Source organism: Lemur catta, chromosome 16, assembly GCF_020740605.2.
Source record: "Lemur catta isolate mLemCat1 chromosome 16, mLemCat1.pri, whole genome shotgun sequence".
Lineage (NCBI taxonomy): Eukaryota > Metazoa > Chordata > Mammalia > Primates > Lemuridae > Lemur > Lemur catta.
Genome location: NC_059143.1, coordinates 55,474,060 through 55,495,544, shown reverse-complemented (window position 1 = coordinate 55,495,544; position 21,485 = coordinate 55,474,060). Strand labels below are relative to the sequence as shown.

At 43.6% G+C, this 21,485-nt stretch overlaps 1 protein-coding gene across 4 annotated transcripts in view; it reads right to left on the bottom strand.

Moving 5' to 3' along the window:
- ATP9B (ATPase phospholipid transporting 9B (putative)) overlaps positions 1–21,485 on the bottom strand; it is a 182,672-nt gene that overhangs the window by 53,651 nt on the left and 107,536 nt on the right. For all 4 annotated transcript variants that reach the window (XM_045527695.1, XM_045527696.1, XM_045527697.1 and 1 more), the window contains 2 exons: positions 21,185–21,345; positions 9,098–9,240 (listed from right to left, as the gene is read on the bottom strand). In XM_045527695.1, coding sequence (XP_045383651.1) covers positions 9,098–9,240; positions 21,185–21,345 — 304 coding nt within the window. The remainder of the gene's footprint in view (positions 1–9,097; positions 9,241–21,184; positions 21,346–21,485) is intronic.

Genomic DNA, 21,485 nt, shown 5'->3' with positions numbered 1-21,485 from the left:
TCTCAAAAAAAAAAAAACCCGAAAACCTAGTCAGGGAAGCAGGAGAGAGCTTGAGTTGAGTGACACTGTACTTCTGGGAAACTTGTTACCAGAATTAGTGCTTGGGAATGTACCAATGTAATCAACCACTTTTGTTATACGAAGCGTGTATCCCAGAGAAGGAGCAGTCCTGGTGGCCAGGGGCCCCATCTCCCCAGCACACGCTCTCTCACCTACCCAGCGAGGGCAGGTGCCTGAATGGTTGTAGACCTTCCAGCTAGAGCATTCTACAATTTGACACTTAGCTCTAAAAATCAGCATGTTAACAATAAACTCTGTACCAGCCATTTTCACATATGTTACTACCTCCCAGCCCCCAGAGCAGCACGGCCTGGGTGGGGCACCACGTTCGGGGCCAGGCCCGGCTCAGGCAGGGCGCACACACACACACGCTGCACAGCACGGCTCGTGCTGCAGCTGCAATCTGGCAGGGGACTGTGTCTGCGCTTTGGGTATGTGAAATGCTAGACAATCATGATGTAATTATAGTTCTCTAGTTTAAAAAATAACAACTACCAGAAATATCAATGTAATGATGGTAAACAGTTAGGTCAACGTGCTTTTACATGGGACACATTCTAGTTAAAAGAAAAAACATTATACTGAAAAGAAATGTGACTGTTTTCCCTCTAGTCAAAATTCTTACCTAAGACCTTTGTCATATTTGCCAATCTGAGAATAGTTTTTTGTTTTTATTATTTCTCTTTTTGTTTTGAAATAATTACAGATTCACAGTTGCACAGGTACTACAGAGAGGTCCCTTGTACCCTTTCCCAGTGTCCCCCAACGGCTGCATCTTATACAATTAAGTACAACACCAAACCAGGACAGTAGCCTCGGCACAGTGTGCGCATATGGTTCTCCGTCATTTGTTCACATGGCATCTGGGTAACCCCTGCTGCAACGAGGATCAGAACCGCCGCATCAGCACGGAGAGCTCCCTGCGCTGTCCTGGTGGCCACAGCCACTCCCAACCCCCCACCCTGACCCCGGCAACCACTAATCACGTCTCCTTTCCTATAATTTTAATTTCAAGAATATTATATAACTGAAATTACTCAACATGTGACCTTCTGAAATTGTTTTATTTTTCCACTCAGTGCAATACCTTTGAGATCCATCCAAGTAGTTGCAAGTGTCAATAGTTCATTTCCTTTTATTGCTGAGTAGTGGTGTTCCACAGTACAGTAAAGTTTAATTTGTTTCACCACTCACCTGTTGAGGGACATTTTTAGTGTTTCCAGTTTTTGGCTGTTACAAATCATGCTGCTAAAAACAATCATGTGTAAGTTTTTTTGTGGTCATAAGTTTTTATTTCTCTGGGATAAATGCCCAGGAGTGTGACTGCTTACATAAGTATATGTTTAGGTTCTTAAGAAACTGCCAAACTATTTTCCAGACTTGCTCCATCTTCTCACATTCCTAGCAGCAATATGGGAGAGATCCTGTTTTCTGGCATCCTCACCAGCGTTTGATGTTCCTTTTTCACTTCAGCGGTTCTGACTGGTGTGCGCTGAGATCTCACTGTGGCTAACGGCGCTGGTCTTTTCACATACTTACGTTCTGTCTGCATAACCTCTCTGGCGCAACGCCTGTTCCTGGGTTCTCCAGCCGGTTCCACTGTGCCTGTGCCCCAGCACCATGCAGTCCCGACGCTGCAGCTACTTCTGGGTTCTCCTGTTCACTGATCTGTGGGCCTTGCCCCCCAGTACCATACATCTTGATGGCTGCAGCTTAACATCTCAAAATCTGGTATTGAGTCCTCCAACTTTATTCTTCTTTGTCAAAATTGTTTCAGCTATTCTGTTCCTTTGCCTTAAAAGTAAAATTGGAAATAATGTCATCTACATCTTCAGAAAAATCTTGATAGAAGGTAAATTAAAGCTGTATGTCAATTTGAGAAGTGACATTTTTACTGTGTTGAGACTTTCAGTCCATGAACAAAATAACTCTCTCAGCTTATTTAGATCTTAATTTCGTTCAACAGTGTTTTGTAGTATTTGGCATATAAGTCCCATACATTTCTTATACGGTTTACAACTAAGTGTTTCTTTTAAAGAATTATTTGCTGAGACTTTGTTTTCACTTGGTTCAAGTGTGTGCACAATTGTTCACTGACGCCTTTTACGATGGATTCTTTAAGATTCCTGTCGGGCATTTCCAGCATGTGGGCCCTGTGCCGCCCGCCGTCTTTCCTGATCTGACGGGTGACCCTGGTTTAGGCCTGGGCCTGGGATCTCCTGGATCCTCCGCTTCAGCAGCCTCCTCTGACACAGGCGAGGGAGGGCAGGTGGGGCCGCCTCGTCACTGCTGGGGGTGGGCTTCCCCGCTGAACCCGATTCCTGGGGGGGACCGCCTCGCCGCTGCCAGCCCGGCTGGGAGGGCTAGGGGTACCTCAGTGACCACTCCTGCAGTGGCCTCCTATTGCTGGGCCTCTCCTGACCCAGCCAGAGGGGAGGGTGGACTCAGGCTCCCCCGACTGCTCCCTCCCTGGCCAGGTTGCCGGCGGCGGCCCTCATGGCAGCCTGGTGAGGGTAGAGGTCTGAGGTCCCCTCTGGTCTCCACTGGCAGGGCCGGGGCACAGCGTCTCCTGTGTTGTTTGGCTGGAGTCAAAGTGCAGAAGTTCCCTGTCTTGCCAGGCTACCCCTCCAGCACTGGGTGCAGTGCAAGGGAGCTCACTGCTATGTGGGTCCCCACGCCTCTGCCACCTCCTGCCACCTTGTGCCATCTCTGTGTTTATGTGTGTTCTGTAGAGCACATCCACTCTACTAGTCTGGAATTGGAAGCCCTAGATTTTAAATTTTAAATTTTCAAAAAATTTTAATGCTCGTTTACCCTTACAACACCCTCGGGTTACTCAGTTTGACATATAACCTTTCCCGCCTTTCCCTGTAAGGGCAGGACAGTAATGGAGACGTATGTAAATACATTATTTATAAACCAAGAGGGAATTTCTTCTCCGCACCCAATTCTTTCCCTTGACAACACATGGGGACACACTTTGAGGCTGACTCTGTGTATGATGTGAGGTAGGGGTCTCATCACATCTCTTGCACAGGTGGATGTCCATTTGCCCACCATCACTTGTTGAAAAGACTATTCTCTCCCCACACAGTTATCTTGGCACCCGTGTTGAAAACCAACTGATCATGAATGTCAGGGTTTATCTGTGGCCTCTCACTGCTATTCCACCAATCTACGTATCTGTCCTTCTGCCAGTACCACGCTGTCTTAATCACTGTAGCTTTGTATCAAGTTTTGAAATTAGGAACTGCGATTCTTTTAACTTTCTTCATTTTCAAGGTTGTTTTAAGCTATACTGGGTCCCCAGTGTCTCCATATGAATTTTAGGATCAGTCTGCCGATTCATGAAAAGAAGGTTGTGGATCAATTTGAAAAGTATTGTTGCCATCTTAACACTATGAAGAATTTCTTTGATGCCACTGTAAATGGAATTGTTTTATTAATTCTATTTTTTGATACTTGTTAGTGTATAGAAATATAATTCATTCTTATATGTTGATCTTGTGTCCGACAACCTTACCAAACTCTTTTGTTAACAGATTTTTAGGTGACTCCCAGAATTTCCTACATACAAGACCCTGTTGCACATGGACAGTTTCTTCTCCTTCACGATGTGGATTCCTTCTAGATCTCGCCTCATTGCCTTGAACCTTGGATGTTCACAGCAGCGTTACTTGTAATAGGCAAAAACTAGAAACAACCCAAATGTCCGTCAACTCATGAATGGGCAAATAAGATATGGTCTATCCATACAATGAAACACTATTTGGCAACAGGAAGAAATAATGTACCGATACATGCTACAGTACGAATGCACCTGAAAGACAGTACGCCAACTGAAAGACCCAGACAAAAAGGATCACACGCTGTACAACGCATTCGTGTGCAATGTCCACGACAGGAAGCCACTAGGGGCTGCCTGCGGCTATGGGTGGGGGAGGGGAGTGATGGGGTGTGAACAGGTTGTTTTCTGGGGTGACAAGAATGTTTTAAACTTAGATTGTGGTGAGAGTTACGTAATAGTTATGCCAGATGCTAACAGTGCTACACCCTGACAGTTTGTCATTTGAATCAAACAAATTTGTGATAATAACTCTGCATCCTCGCAAATATCTGAGTTGCTAACAAATCATGTTATGAGCACTTTGGTTTTGTTATTTTGCCATTTGAATAAATGTATTCACACCTTGGGTTAAAGAAACTGGAATATTTGTTCAGATAACCCTTTACGTGAGTGGTACATACAATTTCTTCAAACATTAAGATGAATCTTGAAAATATTCTTTAAATTTCAATATTTTTTTATTCATAACTTACTAAATTGAGACTTTTTTAAACCTCTGGTATTACAGTAGATAATATAGCAAGACTAAATCAGTTTATTAAAAGAGTCTGTCATACAAAATTATTTCTACAACTTTTCTTGTCTTAGTACAGCAAAAATTAAAATTCCCCCAAACTGGGAACTTTGACAAAGAGAGGCACTAGAGCAATCAGACAGTGACGGAGCCATCCCACCAGAAAGAATCACAGTAGACTACGTTACGATGTAATTCTTTTGACAAGAAAACATCTTTTGACAAAAGGTTCATGATTTCTGGAAAAAAATGCTATAGTTCTTTAATAATTAAAAAAAAGGCTTTTTGGACTGCAATGAGCAAAGCAGGCAAAGAGAAAACTAATCTCTAAGGAAGAAGTCCTGCAGGCCTCATTCTCAGAGTGGCAGCAGATGTGACTCGGAGCTGAGCGGGAGATGCTGCTATCGGAGCAGACGCAGGGTGTCCTGGCCGGTGTCCCTGCACTGTGACCTGGCATCGCGGCTCAGCTCTACCACACTGTAAGCAGAGCAAGCAATTTTAATACATACACAGAGGTGACTCTGTCTGCAGTCACCCACAGTGACGACATTTCTTGTAAAGATTCTAGTTAGGCAAAGTAATAGCCATGAGTGATAAATGGTTATATCAAAACACAAACTTACGTAGATCTTGCAATGAAGGAATGGAAACAAAACTTCTCAAGTGTTTAGACTGATTTACGAAACTTTAAAGTACGCTTTGGTTTTTAACAATATTTGACATTATTTAAAGTAAAGTCCCCTGTATATTTGCTGTAAATCAGGCTTTCTCGAATGATCATGAGTCCCAGTACCGTATGCATGTGTTCCAGTACTGCATGTTTTAAGTATCTCAGTTGGTCCAAATGTCCCCAAAATGTTAATTATAGCACTCATATCCAGGGACACACATTAGTAAGTAGCTATTCCAGTGAGGCTGTTCACATTTGTTATTTCTGAATACCCCAGTTATTATCATGCAGAAGAGACTACAGTTGTCCTTTGGTTTCAAGGATATGGAAAAACACTTCTAAATCTTACCTGTGAAATCTGCAAACCTTGTATGTCTAACTAGCCCACCTGGCCTGCTGTGCTACCCCTACACACCATGAAAACAGCACTTCTTCACAACGCTATCCTGTGAGACTTACATGGGATCCAAGTCAGAACATGGCATTTCGGGTAATGGATGCTATAATTAAAATGTGAGTCCCAAAAAACCTGTTGTTTTGGTGGGTGTTTTTAGTAATGGCTTTGTTCTATATGAAGATAAAACTCCTAACAAAGGAATTAATGTATTTCTTTAATAGGCTGCACCCTAAGTTTTAAAATTTATGAGTTCTCTGCAGCATTGTTCTTTAAACAATGGCACTGTCAAATGCAACCAGTGAGAAGATTAAAGTTCTCCCAGCAGATTAAGTACAAATTATCTGCCCTCCTGTTTCAGCATCATTTGTTCATTTATCACATAACGTCTAGTATTTCTGGTCAGTGTCAATATGCTCTGCATCCTTGCAGTTAACAGATGTCTGCTCTTGTCGAATGAATTACTTTATGTTTCACGCACTGGTGGCCGCAGATGTGTCACTATAGCAACATCATTAATTTCGGATCTTACCGGAAACGTGCACTCCAATCAAACCTAATTATACCACATTGCTTTCTTGTCCACAAGAAGGAAAGTATAATGCAATTATTGGGATACTTCATTTTCTATTCTGCTGCAGCAAATGAGAGCGCCACTGCGATGGACGCTTCTGTCAAAAAGCTTACAGACGAGGTACAAACCCAATTTGCAATCACGCGAAGGACCCCTTACAATTATGTCCACAACGTGAGGCTCCTTAGACAACTGCACATTCTTAATCATTTCAGTCGAAACTCAGGGCACTGAGATGTTTGCAAACTGCCTTCGGCTCCTACACTCTACCTGGTACTGAAAATCCAACTTCTGCAAGCTAACAAGAACCAACCACTTTAGGGAACCTCTGCTATGACAAGGCCGCCAAGGTGACTGTGAGAGCCTGACCAACTTCTAATTTACGGACTGAGGGGCGAATGAAGAGCAGGATTTATATGACTAAACTACGGGATGCAAAATAGAAAGGACCTAATTATTTAAGTTCCTGGAATAAAACTACCAAGTAGCAGTGAACACACGCACTGGGTTTGTGAGGATGCTGAAGGTCTCACGAAAGCAGGGGTGTGAGCCCAGCTGTTTTCACACTGGATGGTGATTTGAAAGTCTCTGTTTGCCTGACTGTGTGGCCTACAGCTGAGTGACAAACCACCATGGAACTCTAATGGCTGACAAGGTGTTTATGTCTCTCAGGGGGTTAAAGGACTTGTCTACGGTCACACATACGGGGCAGCCAGGATGCAACTCGGGTCTCACTCCAGAGCCCACCTTCTCTCCATCTGACAACGTGAAACACATGAACCTCCAGGCCTGCCCTGGGGTGCTGCGGTTCAGTTCCAGACCATGCGAGAAAGCCAGTATCACAATGAAGCCATTATCACAATCAAGCGAGTCATGGGAACGTTTTGGTTTCCCAGTGTCAGGGGTTATAACCGTGTTCCCAGTTATGTTTACACAACACTGCAGTCTATTAAGTGTGCAATACAGTTATGTCTAAAAACACAATGTATACATCTTAATTAAAAATCACTTTATTGCTAAAAAATGCTGACAATCATCTGAGCCTTCAGCAAGTCACCATCTTTTTGCAGGTGGAGGGTCTTGCATCGATGTTGGTGGTGCTGACTGACCAACCTGGGGGTTGCTGAAGTCTGGGGCAGCTGTGGCAATTTCTTAAAATAACAGTGAAATTTGCCACATCTATTGACTCTTCCTTTCACAAAAGATTTCTCTGTAGCATGCAATGCTGTTTGAGAGCATTTTACCCACAGTAGAATTTCTTTTAAAAGTGGAGTCAAACCCTGTTGCTGCTCTATCAACTAAGTTTATGGAACATTCTAAATCCTTTGTTGTCATTTCAACAGTGTTCACAGCATCTTCACCAGGAATAGGTTCCATCCCAAGAAACCACTCTTTGCTCATCCATAAGAAGCAACTCCTCATCCATTCAAGTGTTATCCTGAGATTGCAGCAATTCAGTCACGCCTCAGGCTCCACATCTAATTCGAGTTCTCTTGCTGTTTCCACCACATCTGCAGTGACTTCCTCCACTGAAGGCTTGAAGCCCTCAAAGTCATCCATGAGGGCTGGAATGAACTTCTTCCAAACTCTTATGAATGTTGGCATTTTGACCTTCTCCCATCAATCAATGGTGAGTCCTTTCCAGAAGGTTTTCAATTTACTGTGCCCAGATCCATCAGCAGCATCACTGTCTATGGCAGCTCTAGCCTTATGAAATGTCATTCTGAAATAGTAAGACTTGAAAGTCAAAATGACTCTTTGATCCGTGGGCTGCAGAATGGGTGTTGGGTCAGCAGACATGAAAACAATAACCCCCTTGTACATCTCCATCGGAGCTCTGGGGTGACCAGGTGCTTGGTCAAGGAGCAGTATTATTTTGAAAGGACTCTTTTTTTCTTAGCAGCAGGTTTCAACAGTGGGCTTAAAATATTCAATAAGCCATGCTGTAAACACATGGACTGACATCCAGGCTTTGTTTTTCCATTTCTAGGGCACAGGCAGAGTAGAGTCAGCATCATTCTTGAGGGCCCGAGGACTTTCAGGATGGTGAATGAGCACTGACCGCAATGTCAAGTCACAGCTGCGTGAGGCCGGAACAAGAGAGTCAGCCTGGCCTTTGAAGCTCTGAAGCCAGGCATCGACTTCTCCTCTCCAGCTATGACAATCCTAGATGGCAGTTTGTTTTTCATGCTTTAGTTTTATATTTTATTTCTGTTTCTTGTCTTACTGCAATGGCTGCAGCTTCTATAATGTTAAATAACAGTGTTGTCAGCTGATTTCTGTCTTCTTTCTGACTACAGTAAGAATTTTTCTAATATTTAATTGTTAAAAATGATGTTGAATTTTGTTTGAGACATATTTTCTTTACCATGTTATACAAGTATTCCTTTCTTTCTTATTCACTAAGAATTACTCGGGATTTAACCCATAAATCAATAAATCAGGGAGGAGTTTCTACCCTCAGATATAACTTTTATTATAGTACTAGATTCAATTTGTTTGCCTTTTTTTAATATGTTATAGATTGATATGAGTTCTCTTATTAAAAAAAAGGAAAAAAAATGCAATAAGGACAGATAGAAATTTGGGCATAGACCTTCAGGGTGGGATAAATAGTTTGTAGTAAAGCTCTTTAGAAGAATGTGATTATTAAATATCAAATTCATACATCTTATTGTCATTTTCTTCTAATGGCTCACAAATATCATTCTATAATAAGCAAACATAAAATGTTTGGTCTTAACAAGCTACTAGAGAAGCGTTATAAAGGTAGTTAAAAAAAACTATAAGGTTGTAAAAAATTTAAAATACAGAAATATATCACTTGAAGCTCCAAAAATTTAACATTTTGATACTTCTTATGATACTGTGTATACTATAAGATGAAGTTGTAAGAAATTTTCAAGAGCAGAGTTTTCCAGACTCTTAGAATTCAACATTCTAACACACACGTCTATACACACACACACATATATAAACATACCGTGATCATTTCTGACTAAGTGAATACTTGCTTCCTTCCAAGGCGAACACAGTACCTGTTTTGTCTGTCAGCAAATACACCAGGCGCCCCAGCTCCTCTGGGATGGTGCTGGTCCGGACGACTGTGCCGGGAATGTTCTCGTCTTTCATGATCATCCACCCGTATGCTGCTTTGCCCATGTCCAGGTTCACACGCAAACTGCCAAACAGAACCCACTGCAGTCATTACTGTGATCCAGACCTGCGCAGGAAGTTCACTCGTGGTTTCCATGTAAACGCATTTATTTATAAATGTTATCTTTAATTTTATATGGAAATAGATAACATTGGATTTTAGAATTTGAAATCAATGAATTTGATAACATTTAAGTCAACAAACATTTTCGCACCCCAGATAATGTTTGCAGGTGACAGAAAAAGGGGCAAGTTGCATTCTGTCCTTCAACACCATTCACAATGCTCCATGGAACAAGAAAGGAGACTGCCGTGAGCACGCACGCAGGGACGGAGCACGCACGCAGGGACGGAGCACGCAGACGCAGGGACGGAGCACGCACACGCAGGGACGGAGCACGCACACGCAGGGACGGAGCACACACGCAGGGACGGAGCGCACACACACGCAGGGACGGAGCATGCACACGCAGGGACGGAGCACGCACACGCAGGGATGGAGCACGCACACGCAGGGATGGAGCACACACGCAGGGACGGAGCACGCACACGCAGGGACGGAGCACACACGCAGGGACGGAGCACGCACACGCAGGGATGGAGCATGCACACGCAGGGATGGAGCGCACACACACGCAGGGACGGAGCACGCACACGCAGGGACGGAGCACACACGCAGGGACGGAGCACGCACACGCAGGGACGGAGCACGCACACGCAGGGACGGAGCACACACGCAGGGACGGAGCACACACGCAGGGACGGAGCACGCACACGCAGGGACAGAGCACTCACGCAGGGACGGAGCACGCACACGCAGGGACGGAGCACGCACACGCAGGGACGGAGCACACACGCAGGGATGGAGCACGCACACGCAGGGACGGAGCACGCACTCAGGGGACCAGGCAGGGTCTCCCTGAGAATGAGCATGTGAAACGGGTCTTAAGGTTCATCCTCTCATCTTACGACTGTTAACTGACTGTCTCTTGTGTTTCAAGTGCTAAACTAGAAAACAGAAAAACAAACAGGATATACTACGATAAACAAAAAGGCTTCTGCTACTACGCATTGAACTTTTTAGTTCTTTTTAAATTTTCACAACTTAAGCCTGCATAGTAGAACTGAAATTTAAAACACACATGATGGGTCATCTTATTGGGGACAATTCTGCCACCATCTCATGAAGGACTGGAACACACGGCCTTGGGGCGCCTCTGAGGCCCCTAACTCTCACGCAGTGACGTAAGAACATACACGCAGAGACCACCACTGTGGGAGGGGCTCAGCTCTTTGCATACAGCAACTCAACAATGTTCAGCTGTGTCTAATTCTGCCAAGAAAGCACACAGGATGTACTTAAGCTATGGAGTGAAACTGCTGATTTTCAACCAGTTTTGACCTACGAAAATGGAAATTCATATGCTTCAACCTACTAGTAAGTACACACTTGGAAAATAATCTTTAGGAATCACAGTCAGTGAAGAAAGTCTATATATAAGTTAAATAAAATGAAATAAGTTATCTGTCCATAAAGTTCACACCTTAAAGATTACACGAACTATACTAGTCAGAAAGAAAATCTTTGACCATTACACGGACTTTTTAAACGAGCCCCTCACCATCTTTTGGCTATCTATAATCCTGTTAGAATAGGGAGACAAACCCACCGAAAACAACCCCCCTAAATGAAGAGGATGCTCCCAGCAGGACACAGCTCCCCAGAGCGTCCACTGGGGCGGGCTGGCCGCCGCTGCCTGCAGCCCAGAGCCTCCAGGGGCTTTCCATTAACAACCAGGGTAGGGAGGAGACCCCCTCCTGTCACAGCTGTGGTGACGAGGGAATGAGCCACTGCGGTTAGGCACCCAGAGGCGTGCCTGACAGGCAGGAAAGGTGCAAGAAACACTTGGGACATTCCTGCAAAAGGTTACTAAACAGCAATGTGTTTCGGAAGAGTGCGAGGTTTGAAGAAGGAAAAGAAAAAACATTTACACAGACTCTTCTTTGATCTGGGCTTTGGAGAAAGATTCTTATGAATCAGAAACATGAAGTGAAAGTCATGGGCCACTTAGCTGAAACGGTGAGGGCCCCAGCGCACAGCCCAGGGGCGGCGTGTTTGGAAGGGGGTCTAACATCCCGGTAAACTCTCCAGCTCTCATTCTTTGGTTCAGAGATCTGTACTTTGGATAAACATGACCTTTTGTCTGCGTTGTGTTCCTTCACATTTTGGTTGAACTGTTTTGGAAAATGTCAGCCTGTTTCGGCTACTGTAATGCAAGTGGTTTCTGTCCTCAGCTGGGCAGGAGTCTCTGGAGCTCTTAGCTCGGTCCCGGCCTCAAGGCAGTGAAACCAAAGGAGCATCGTCAAGATGCTGTTCTCTTCAAATCATGAATGATTTACAGTGTAATAAAATAATTTCTATTATTATAGACTTGTAAGAAGTTATTATTTCATGGAATATTATATGACAAATAATTGCGACTGAAATATTTTAGGCTGAATACAAATACCCTTTGAAGATTGTATAAAGCAGTAGCTACTCATGAAAAACAGGAAAGAGACCACATACAGGGTGATAAAAGTAAGTAGAACTACTACAGAAAGCAAGTTTACAATTTACCAGTGAATATCCACTAAATAAATTGTGGCCATGATACTCCACAGGGAGAAGATCAACATGCACAGTGATACATGTTGTACACTTTGATCACATGTTAATACAGCAGTTCCCTTTTTAATGTTAAATATCTCTAAGATGCTCAAACTTCAAACACTAAGTTGGCAGAGTAATTATCATCACTATATCTCATTTTCTTTTTGGTAACATTCTAATTTTATAGAGTGTTGAAGCCCAGACTCTCCCAGCCATAAGGCACTATACTATGACATGACTTGTGACCCTCCCAATATAGACTCTGAGCATGCTATCTTGAGAAGAATAACAGAAATAGATTATAAAGTAATACATACCAGATATATTTTCAGCTCATTATATTGCTAATTTAGCAACTGTGAAATTGTTACTAAGAGACCTATTCCAGACAAGTGGAAAAAATATTTGTAATTTCAAATGGATACCTGAACCAGGAGGTAATTATGACATTTACTGCCATGTAGTAAGAAAAATGAAATCAGTTAGCTTAAATAATTAGTGTTCAGGAATGTCATGAACAGGAACCTGTATGGATCTGCTAATGCTTCAGAAAAAGGTATGAGGTTCCAGGCTATGAGATTCTCTGACTGACAGCTTCTTGCTGCACAAACGTCCAAACCTCCTGCTACACCAATGTCTGAGGAGGTCACTTGGACTTTGAATAACTCTGAAGTGTATTTTCCTAAAATATACAATGTGATCTCATTTGGGCCCCACCACGCTACATTTAAGCTCTAATTTGTTTCAATTAAACCTGCAGCAGTGATCACTGCCAGGTGGACCCAGTCCCCTCAGGGAACGAATCTACCTGAAGTAATTCACACGCATTCCTCCATAAGTGAGACTTATTTTTAGATTCTAAACCGAGCAAAAGAAAATAGAAGTCATTTTAATCAGAAGTTTTATCAGAAGTAATTAAAACCATTTCCTGTAAACTATAAGTCTGAAAGGACACAGAGGCCATTTTATCTGAATTTCTCCTAACATTTTAAATTATGTGATATCTTTCAATTTTTCATGACATGCCATGGACACAGATGATGGCACCAAAACATATTCATCAGTGGAATCCACCCAGCACCACCCATGGTGAGACACTACTCGAGCCTCCAGGGCTAGCTCAGACCTGTCCGTGGGCTTCAGACTGGTACGTCCCTGTTGCCTGTGAGACGTCTCACCTGGACTCAGCAGACACACACACAGACGAGGTCAACTTTCCCACCTCCTCTCCTTCCTGTGCCAAACAGAACAGAAGCAAACACCTGTACTCTTTCTCAGGGAGGAGGGACATCTCCATCCTAGTGAACGCGAGACCCGCCCACCAACACAGGCAACAGCAGGATCCCCTCCGGTTCCTCTTCCTGCCACTGTCTAAATCCAAGCTGTCATGAACCCCAGCCGACTCAGGCTCCTAAATCCCGCCTTGCAAGCTTCGCGGGAAGGAAGCACGGGTAACTGCATTTTACAGGTTTCATGTCAGGTCTGGCTTGTATTGGTTCCTAATTTTCAAACTTGCTAGTTCATGATCTTAGACTCACAACAGATTCAGATTTGATCTTTCTGAGCTGCGGCAACAACACGTGCAGAATGCCATGCACTGGCAAGGTCACTGCAGGAGCAGCAACGACACGGAACAGGAGGTGACAGAGCGGCAGTGGGCGGGCAGGCGGTGAGAGGGACGGTCACTGGTCTGAACAGCCCGAGGTTTCAGAGGAAATGCAGACCCTGAGCCGCGGCAGAAAGGGGTGGTGGAGGGGAGCACGTCTGTACGGCACCCAAGGGAAGTGGGTCATCAGCAAGGCCTCTCAGGTACGTCACAAATGCACATGTCATACGTGCTCCGTCACTAGAATGAAGGCGGAGACGGACCCCAACGTGTGAGAGTTACATTTGATTTGTATCCGACGCAACAGATAGAAGGACAAACAAAATGTGGTCTCAGGTTCTAAGACAGGAAATCTAGTAAGTTATAAAGAGTAGTTTAAATTGATATAAGCAAAATTCTAAATCATATTATAAAGTTTCTGAGTGACGTGGGAGGACTGCGGATTTGGTTTAGGAAAAGTAAATCGAGCACCAGTGTTCAAGATGGGCCGAGCCCGAGAAAGCCAGGCGACAGCAGGCGAGCCAGGAGGCGCGTGGGACAAGGGACTCAGGGACTCGGCTGTGCACCCGCAGCTGCGAGGGTCCCTGGGTGCAGCGAACTCACGCCTCTGCTCAGACTGACGCCAGCCCCAAGACTGAAGGCTGTGGCTGGGAAGGGGGGGCTTCCTCAGCACCCAGGCTGGTGCCGGCTTCCACACGGGGAGCTGGGAAACGCAGCAGGGAGACAAAGGGAGTTTCACTGCCTGAGCAACCTGAGGACGCCATCTGAAAAAGTACCCGGCTGGTCGAGAAGGAATCAAAATTGGGAACTCAAGATTGCGGAAAGGTTAGCACCGAAATTAATGACAAATGCACAGGTAAACAGACGTGGGCACCACCCTAAAAGTATGGCCAAAGTTACTTCTTAAAAATAAGATTTCAATAGTAAAGGGAAATAACCATATGAAATTAGGGTTTGTACATTCAGATGGAAGGAAGAAATATTAGGAAATACAAAGGAGAAAAGAAGAAAGCAAATGAATATTAAAATTCCTCATTATGAATAAGTAAAGTTACAAGTTGTTCTTTGGTCCTTGACTTGATAACTGAAGAAATCAAGGTGTAAGTATGTATTTGATAAAGTAAAACAGTAATAAATTTTAAAAGTTTTGTAATTTCCTAACAAGTTGAAAAGATAAAACACTGAGTACAGCAACACTACAAACACAGACGTGTGCACACACAGGACCCACACGGATGCAGGAGTGGAGTCAAACGCTCCGTGTCAGTACTGTGACAGGCAGCGGTCCCCAACCTTTGGCACCAGGGACTGGTTTCACAGAAGACAGTTTTCCACTGATGGGAGGTGGAGCGCAGGGTGACAAACAGCAGAGCTTCGCTGGCTCGCCAGCCGCCCACCTGCTGCGCAGCCCCCACCTTCCTCAGCTTCAAGGAAGACAGTTTTCCACAGCATAGGTGGGGCTGGTCCGCCCCCTGGGGGTTGGGGACCACAGGAGAGAGATAAATATTCCTACAAAAGGGCTAGCACTTCTTTTAGTTTGAAAATAAAGAAGTACCGATTTAGGTAATTTAAGAGGTATATCTTAAAATAAAATGTCTCTAAAAGGCTAAGCATAAAGGAATGGCAGAAATAAGGTAAACTACCCAAATCAAGAAAGCGGAGCTGCCCCCTGCCCAGGTGGACCACTGAAGAGAAAGTTCCAGCATGTGTGGATGGTCTCAGAGAAGGCAGAGGAGACTTTAAAATCACTTTCCTTTCCGGTTCCTTATTTCCCTTTGGATTTAGCTCAGTAATTCCTCCCTATCTACTGAGTCCTTTATCTCTTTTAAGAATTAAAAAAATTACCTGTGTAATTAAACAGGTAGAGCATGAGCCTGAAGCCTCTTGTACCATCTGTGCAATTCGGAGGACGGAACAGAGCCAGAGGGAAGCAGAGTCCACAGGTGGAGGGAAAAGCCGGGAAGGGCATGTAGGCCCCACGTGCTGGACACCAAGGCTGGCTGCTCTGACTGGTCCCTGCATCTGTCCGGTACCATGATAAGCTGCCCCGTGAGCTTATACTCAGTTACTTCAAAAACTGCAACTGCAGGTCTTTCGTGTAAAAAATACCATAGCCAAATTAAAAGGCAAATGAGATAGTAAATATATTTGCATATAAGGAAGAGCTACTAATTATATTAAAACCCAACACAATTGATACAAGAAGATAAATATAACAAAAGCCAAACGAAGAAAGGGCGTGAAGGAGCAAACTGACGCTGGTCATGCGTCATTTCATACGCAACTGCATGGCACAGGAAACACATCTGAAACTAAACGTGGAGAGGGAGAATGGGCCAAAGCAGTGGCCGGTATCAGTGCGAGAACGCACACTCACAACTCCCCAAGTCCAGGCCTGGAAGCGCAGCCTCTACGCTGCACGCAAGCTTCGTAGACCAGGGCGGCAGTGTGGGACAGGGGCCTGTGTGCTCTTCCCCCTACTCCCCAGCGACACCGCTGGGCATAACTAGGCACACCATCAAAACAGACAGCTGCCTGGTACACGATTAACTCACATTCAGACTTTATTGGGGCTTTCCCAGTTTCCACATGCATTGCCTCGGTTTGATGATTCCCACAGACAGATTCGCAAAACCACATTTCCACCAGGATGCAGAGTTCCGCCACCAAGAGGAGATGCCCTTGGTACACACCCTCCTGCACCTACTCCTGGCCACCACCGATTTATTCTCTGTCACTAAACTTTGTATTTAAGAATGTTATAGAAAGTAACCATACAGCATGTAACCTTTTGAGATTTGGTTTTTACACTCAGCAGAATGCCTCCTGTAGTCTGAATGTTCATGTCCACCCAGTGCAATGGTGCTAAGTCTCATCACCCTTGGCAGGGGATGAGGCTCTGCCCTCAGGGTGGGACCAGCACTTTATGACAGGGCTGGGGGGAACTAGCTGTGTGAGGACACAGCACTTATCCCCACCAAAGGACACAGCGAGAGGCACCATCTGGGAAGCAGAGCCCAGGCCCTCCCCTGACATCAAATCTGAGGGTGCCTTGATCTTGGACTTCCCAGCCCTGAGAACTGTGAGCAATACATTTCTGCTCCTTATAAATTACCCAGTGTCAGGTATTTTGTTACAGCAGCACAAATGGACTGTGGCAATGTTCAAGTCATGGCATGTATCAGTGACAGATAACACTCACTGTAGAGATGTACTACTGTCTCTTTACTCATGTGACTTTTTATTTTGAAAGCTTGCATTTCCTACATTTTCTATGCTAAAGTTGCACTTTGTCTTTAGAAGAAAGCTTGCTGCATTCTCAAGGATAAGGCTCACCACATTTGGGACCTTAAAATTTTAGGCTTGGAAAGTATTACCATGGAAATTAATCAGAAATTTTTATTCAAATGTGTACAGCTTCCTCTGTATAAGAATTCCAGGAAATTTCTGTGATCTGACAGGCTATTTTAGTTGAACCAAGGCTCCCAGTGAAAACAATAAAAAATACTGTATAAAATATTTTTTTTAATTCTTAAAAAAGATAAAGGATTCACTGGATAGGAATTTCTGAGCTAAATCCAAAGGGAAATAAGGAATCCAGAAAGGAAAGTGATTATAAAGTCTCCTCTAACCCAAGACCACCTGCCCATCCCCACAGGTTGGAACTTTCTTTGCAATGGTTCACCTGGGCAGGGAGCAAAAATAAATACCCAGAACCATCAAAAGGGAACCAAATAAGAGGCACTCCTTCCCACAATAAGCTGGAAGGACTACACCCTCAAATCAAGGGAAAACCAGAAGTCAACGAGCCTGCACGTGGAGTTGAAGCCAAGTTCCAATGTCCTATATGATCCTGCGACTCTGATTCTTGACCACAGATGAAGATGCTCCAAGACAGAGGGTCCCTCCGAGTACACGGCAGAAGCAAGTGCACGTCTTGGGAAAATGTACGTTCATCTGTGTTCTCAAATGATTCCCATAATTAGGTTTTCAAATACAATTACCCAAAACACCTACCATAACAACAAATACCACCACCTATCAAAACAAGACACCATGATCCAGAGCCAGAAGACCAAAATACGAGAGAAGACAACTGACAAAGGTATCAGATATTATACATATAGATGCACACTATAGCACAACTGCATGCATAAAAAATTTAGAAAAATATTTGCATGGAATAGGGAACTATAAAAATGAAATAATGTGATAAAGAAACCAAATAGAATTTTTAGAACTAAAAATATCAATAATTGATTTTAAGAAATCAATTGGTTTAACAGCTGATTAGATACTGCCAAAGATAGAATTAGTGATTTGGAAGACAGGTCAGTGGGAATGATACAGAATGAAGCATGGAGGCAAAAAAAGGTAGAAAATACAAAAGTAAGAACAGCAGAAACAAAAGATGTGATGAGGTTACCTACCAAACACTGAATTGATATTCCCAAAAGAGAGGAGACAGAATGGGGAAAAGGCAGCATTTGAAGAGATGATGACTGATTTTCTAGAATGAATGAAAGAAACCTATCTACAGATTTGAGAAGCCCAATGTTGTTCAGGGTTTCTATCAATTAAAGATAGAAGTGCCCTACAAACAAGCAGGAATAAAACTCCCTACAGGCCTTTCACACTGTATAACAGAAGCTGTCTTGAAAGCAACATTCCAGAACTGAGGAAATCAATTACTGAGAGCAAAGAAGAGAAACTTAGGAATTCCTAAGAAAAGATGTGTTTGCTCTGTGGAGATGGGGTTGGTGACTTGTGCTGGTGGCCAGAGGAGCATGAGAGCGGCAGGCCACCGCCAACCCACAGTGCCAGGGCCCTGCCCTTCCTCTGCCCAGATACGGCCCCACATGGGGCCTCACCAGGTGGGCCGCAGCTCCAAGAGCACCACGTCAGAGAAGCCCCTTTCTCCTAAGGCCCACGAGGTCCTCTCCGTCCCAGTGCCCTGCTTTATTTTAGGAGCAGTGTTTACCACGACACCAACGTCTCATCTGACTGGAGGTGCTTGTGTCTGCCCCCCCGTCAGGAAACGGGCCAGGGTGCCGGACCTGGCGGCCCACTCGCCTGGATCAGCAGTGCCTGCGCGCTGGCTGCCGACCACTCCCTGACCACGTGCCACCTGTATTCTCTCTTCTCCTTAATGTATAAATAAAAAAAAAAAATGAGTCTGGATGTGAATCATAAGAATTATATTTTCTAAGTCTTATTCCAAACATAACCATTAAGGTCATTCTTCTATAAATTAAATTTCCATTGCTCAAAGTCCTTACTACTCTTAGAAGAAAGACTGGTCATGGGTCTGTAAGATGACTCGGTAGAAGCACCTGTTGCTGCGGGGCAGTGCCGGGAAGCCTGCGGCCCAGAGGCTACCACAAGCACCGACTGCAGCGGAAAGCAGGGTGGCAGGACAAACGTCAAATGCTGACTGGAAAGAGCACGTTTGCAGACGGGAGTGGAGCGGTCATCAGAGTTAGAATATTTCAAAGTCCTTGGATTGTGTGAAAGGAAAGGAAAGATAAAGCCTAATTTTAAACTTTATTAAAGAGTGCATATTAAATGTGGAAGATTTCTAGGGAAACCACAAGAATAGAAATGCAGGGTATTACTTCCAAGTTAATAGAAAAAAAAAGGAATTTAAAAAACTCACAAAGATGCAAGAAAAGAAAAATAAATATAGTAATGGGACAAATCAAAAGCACAAATAAGGCACCATAAATTAATGCAAATATGTGATTAATCACAATAAATGTAAAATAGAGACTGTATTTCAGAAACCAGAGCGCCTGCTACGTGCTGTTGATATGAGATTTCCATTCTTCAGGAAGACGAGAGCAATTCTACACCTGCAAGCATCTAAGAACACAGGCTCACAACATACAAAAGGGAGAGGGACAAATCTATCACCATGGTGAGAAACATACACACTCTCAGTAACCAAAAGTTAATGAGATTAAAAAAACAAACAGTAAGCATATAGATGACATTAGAAATTAAAATAAATAAGATAGATCTAATAGACATCTATAGGACAATTCACTCAAGAGAATACATATATTTTTCAAGTACACATGGAATATTTATCAAATTGGCTACTTACCAATCCATAAGCACAAAGTAGTAATAACACAAATAAAGTGTTACAAGGCTCTGGAAGCAAATTTTGGAAGAATCCCAAAAATGTTTTGTGTGTGAAGCTCTGATAAAAATGAGTCCACAGCCCAATATGACCCAGAAGGATGTATTTCAGAAGTGCCTATCAACATATTTTTTCCATGTTAAAAAAACTATTCTACCCCTGGCTGAAAAGAAGAGGCCCGGCTCTCACAGAGCTTCGTGTGAGAAGACAGGGACAGTCAATCGACAAGACAAGGATCAGCAGGGATCTGCACAGAACCGAGAGGCTGATGTGACAGCAAGTGACTGGCTGTTTCTGGGTCTGCACTGAGCAGGGCAGGCCTCTCGAGGGCTATTTGGGGTACAATCTGAGTGACAAGAGGGGACTGCGCATGGAGGGCACAGCTGAGGTGGGACGCGGTGTGGCATGCAGGGACAGCTGCAGGGGGGCGGAGAGAGGGGAATCTGGGCCCCACCAGGTGAGATCCCTGAGCAGGGGGAAGCAGCCGTCTTTGGGTCAGCATTAAGGCGCGAGGAGAGTCCACCCCATGTGAGTCTAATGGCATAGCAGGGACAGCTGGCACTGGTTTGTGCTCTCTGGGCAAGGCCGGCCCCCGCCAGCCAGCGGCAAGGCAGACAGGGGATCCCCAGGGCTCCCCACAGAGCGTGTGGCCGGTGTACGTAGGTGACTGCCTGGCGGGACAGGACCATGTGCACGGATCCCCAAGGACAGACTGCAGCTCCAATTTCATGACATAAGTAAACAAAAGAGACGTCACCCTTTAGGGAAACTTTTAGAAGAAGCTGGTTTATAAATAAAGAGATGTCTTTCTCTTCAAAGTGGTTACATCGTTGAGCCTAAGCACTCTACACTGTTTCGTTTCACCCTGTGTCATAAACGGCGGCTGTTCCAGACTCATCCTTCATCCATAACTCACCAGGCTTTAGTTGTTCACTCACATGAAAATTTTCAATCATATATATTAAGGATATCTTTTTAAAATAACATTTTTGCAAATATCTTTAAATGGATTTGTGTATATATCATAAATATTAGTCTTTAAATTAAATAGGCATCTAATATTAACTATTAATATATTATTGTTTATAACCCAGTCTTCAGTTATGACATGGGTTATCGTTTTGAAAAATAGTTCATATTAAAACACTACCTTTTCCAATATTTTATCTAACTTGACAGATATATTAGATCCTCTTTTAAAAACAGGCAACTTTAGAACATCAACGCCTGCACACAGAGCCAAGGGCACTGGAAATAAACAGTCTACGGCCAACAGATGAAGTTATTCTGCTGGATTCAGGTTTAGGTTTTACCAGAAAATATCTTCCAACTGTTAAAGATTTTATTATCAATACATTCATAAGGAAAAGTATCAGATCTTGAGATCATTCTATCAAAATTGATTATGTCTCCCCAAAACCATGTTTCTACAGAAAGATTCTTCAGAATTCCTAGCTCCTACCTATTTAGCTTTGTTTGGATAATTTCTTTCACATTTAGAAAGATAAATTTCAATAAAATCCTAGTCAGTGAAACCAGACATTTGTTTTAATTTTTAGACCTACCTTATGGGAATGATGTAGGAAAAGAGAAGAAGGAACCGAAAAAGATTGCGGTACCATGGGCCTACAAATCCTTGTAAGGTTACCATGACAACTGAGAGAGCAACTAATGCCAAAAATAGTGCCTTCGTCAGCTGATTGAGTTCAAGGTCCAATAGACCAACCTGAAAAAAAAAATCCAAAAACCATAAAATTAATGCCTGTACAAACTAACCACAATGTCCTTAGTATTATACATTAGAATACATGATAATGGCAACACAAGAAAAAATTTAAGGATTTTTCTTATATTAGTCTTGATTAT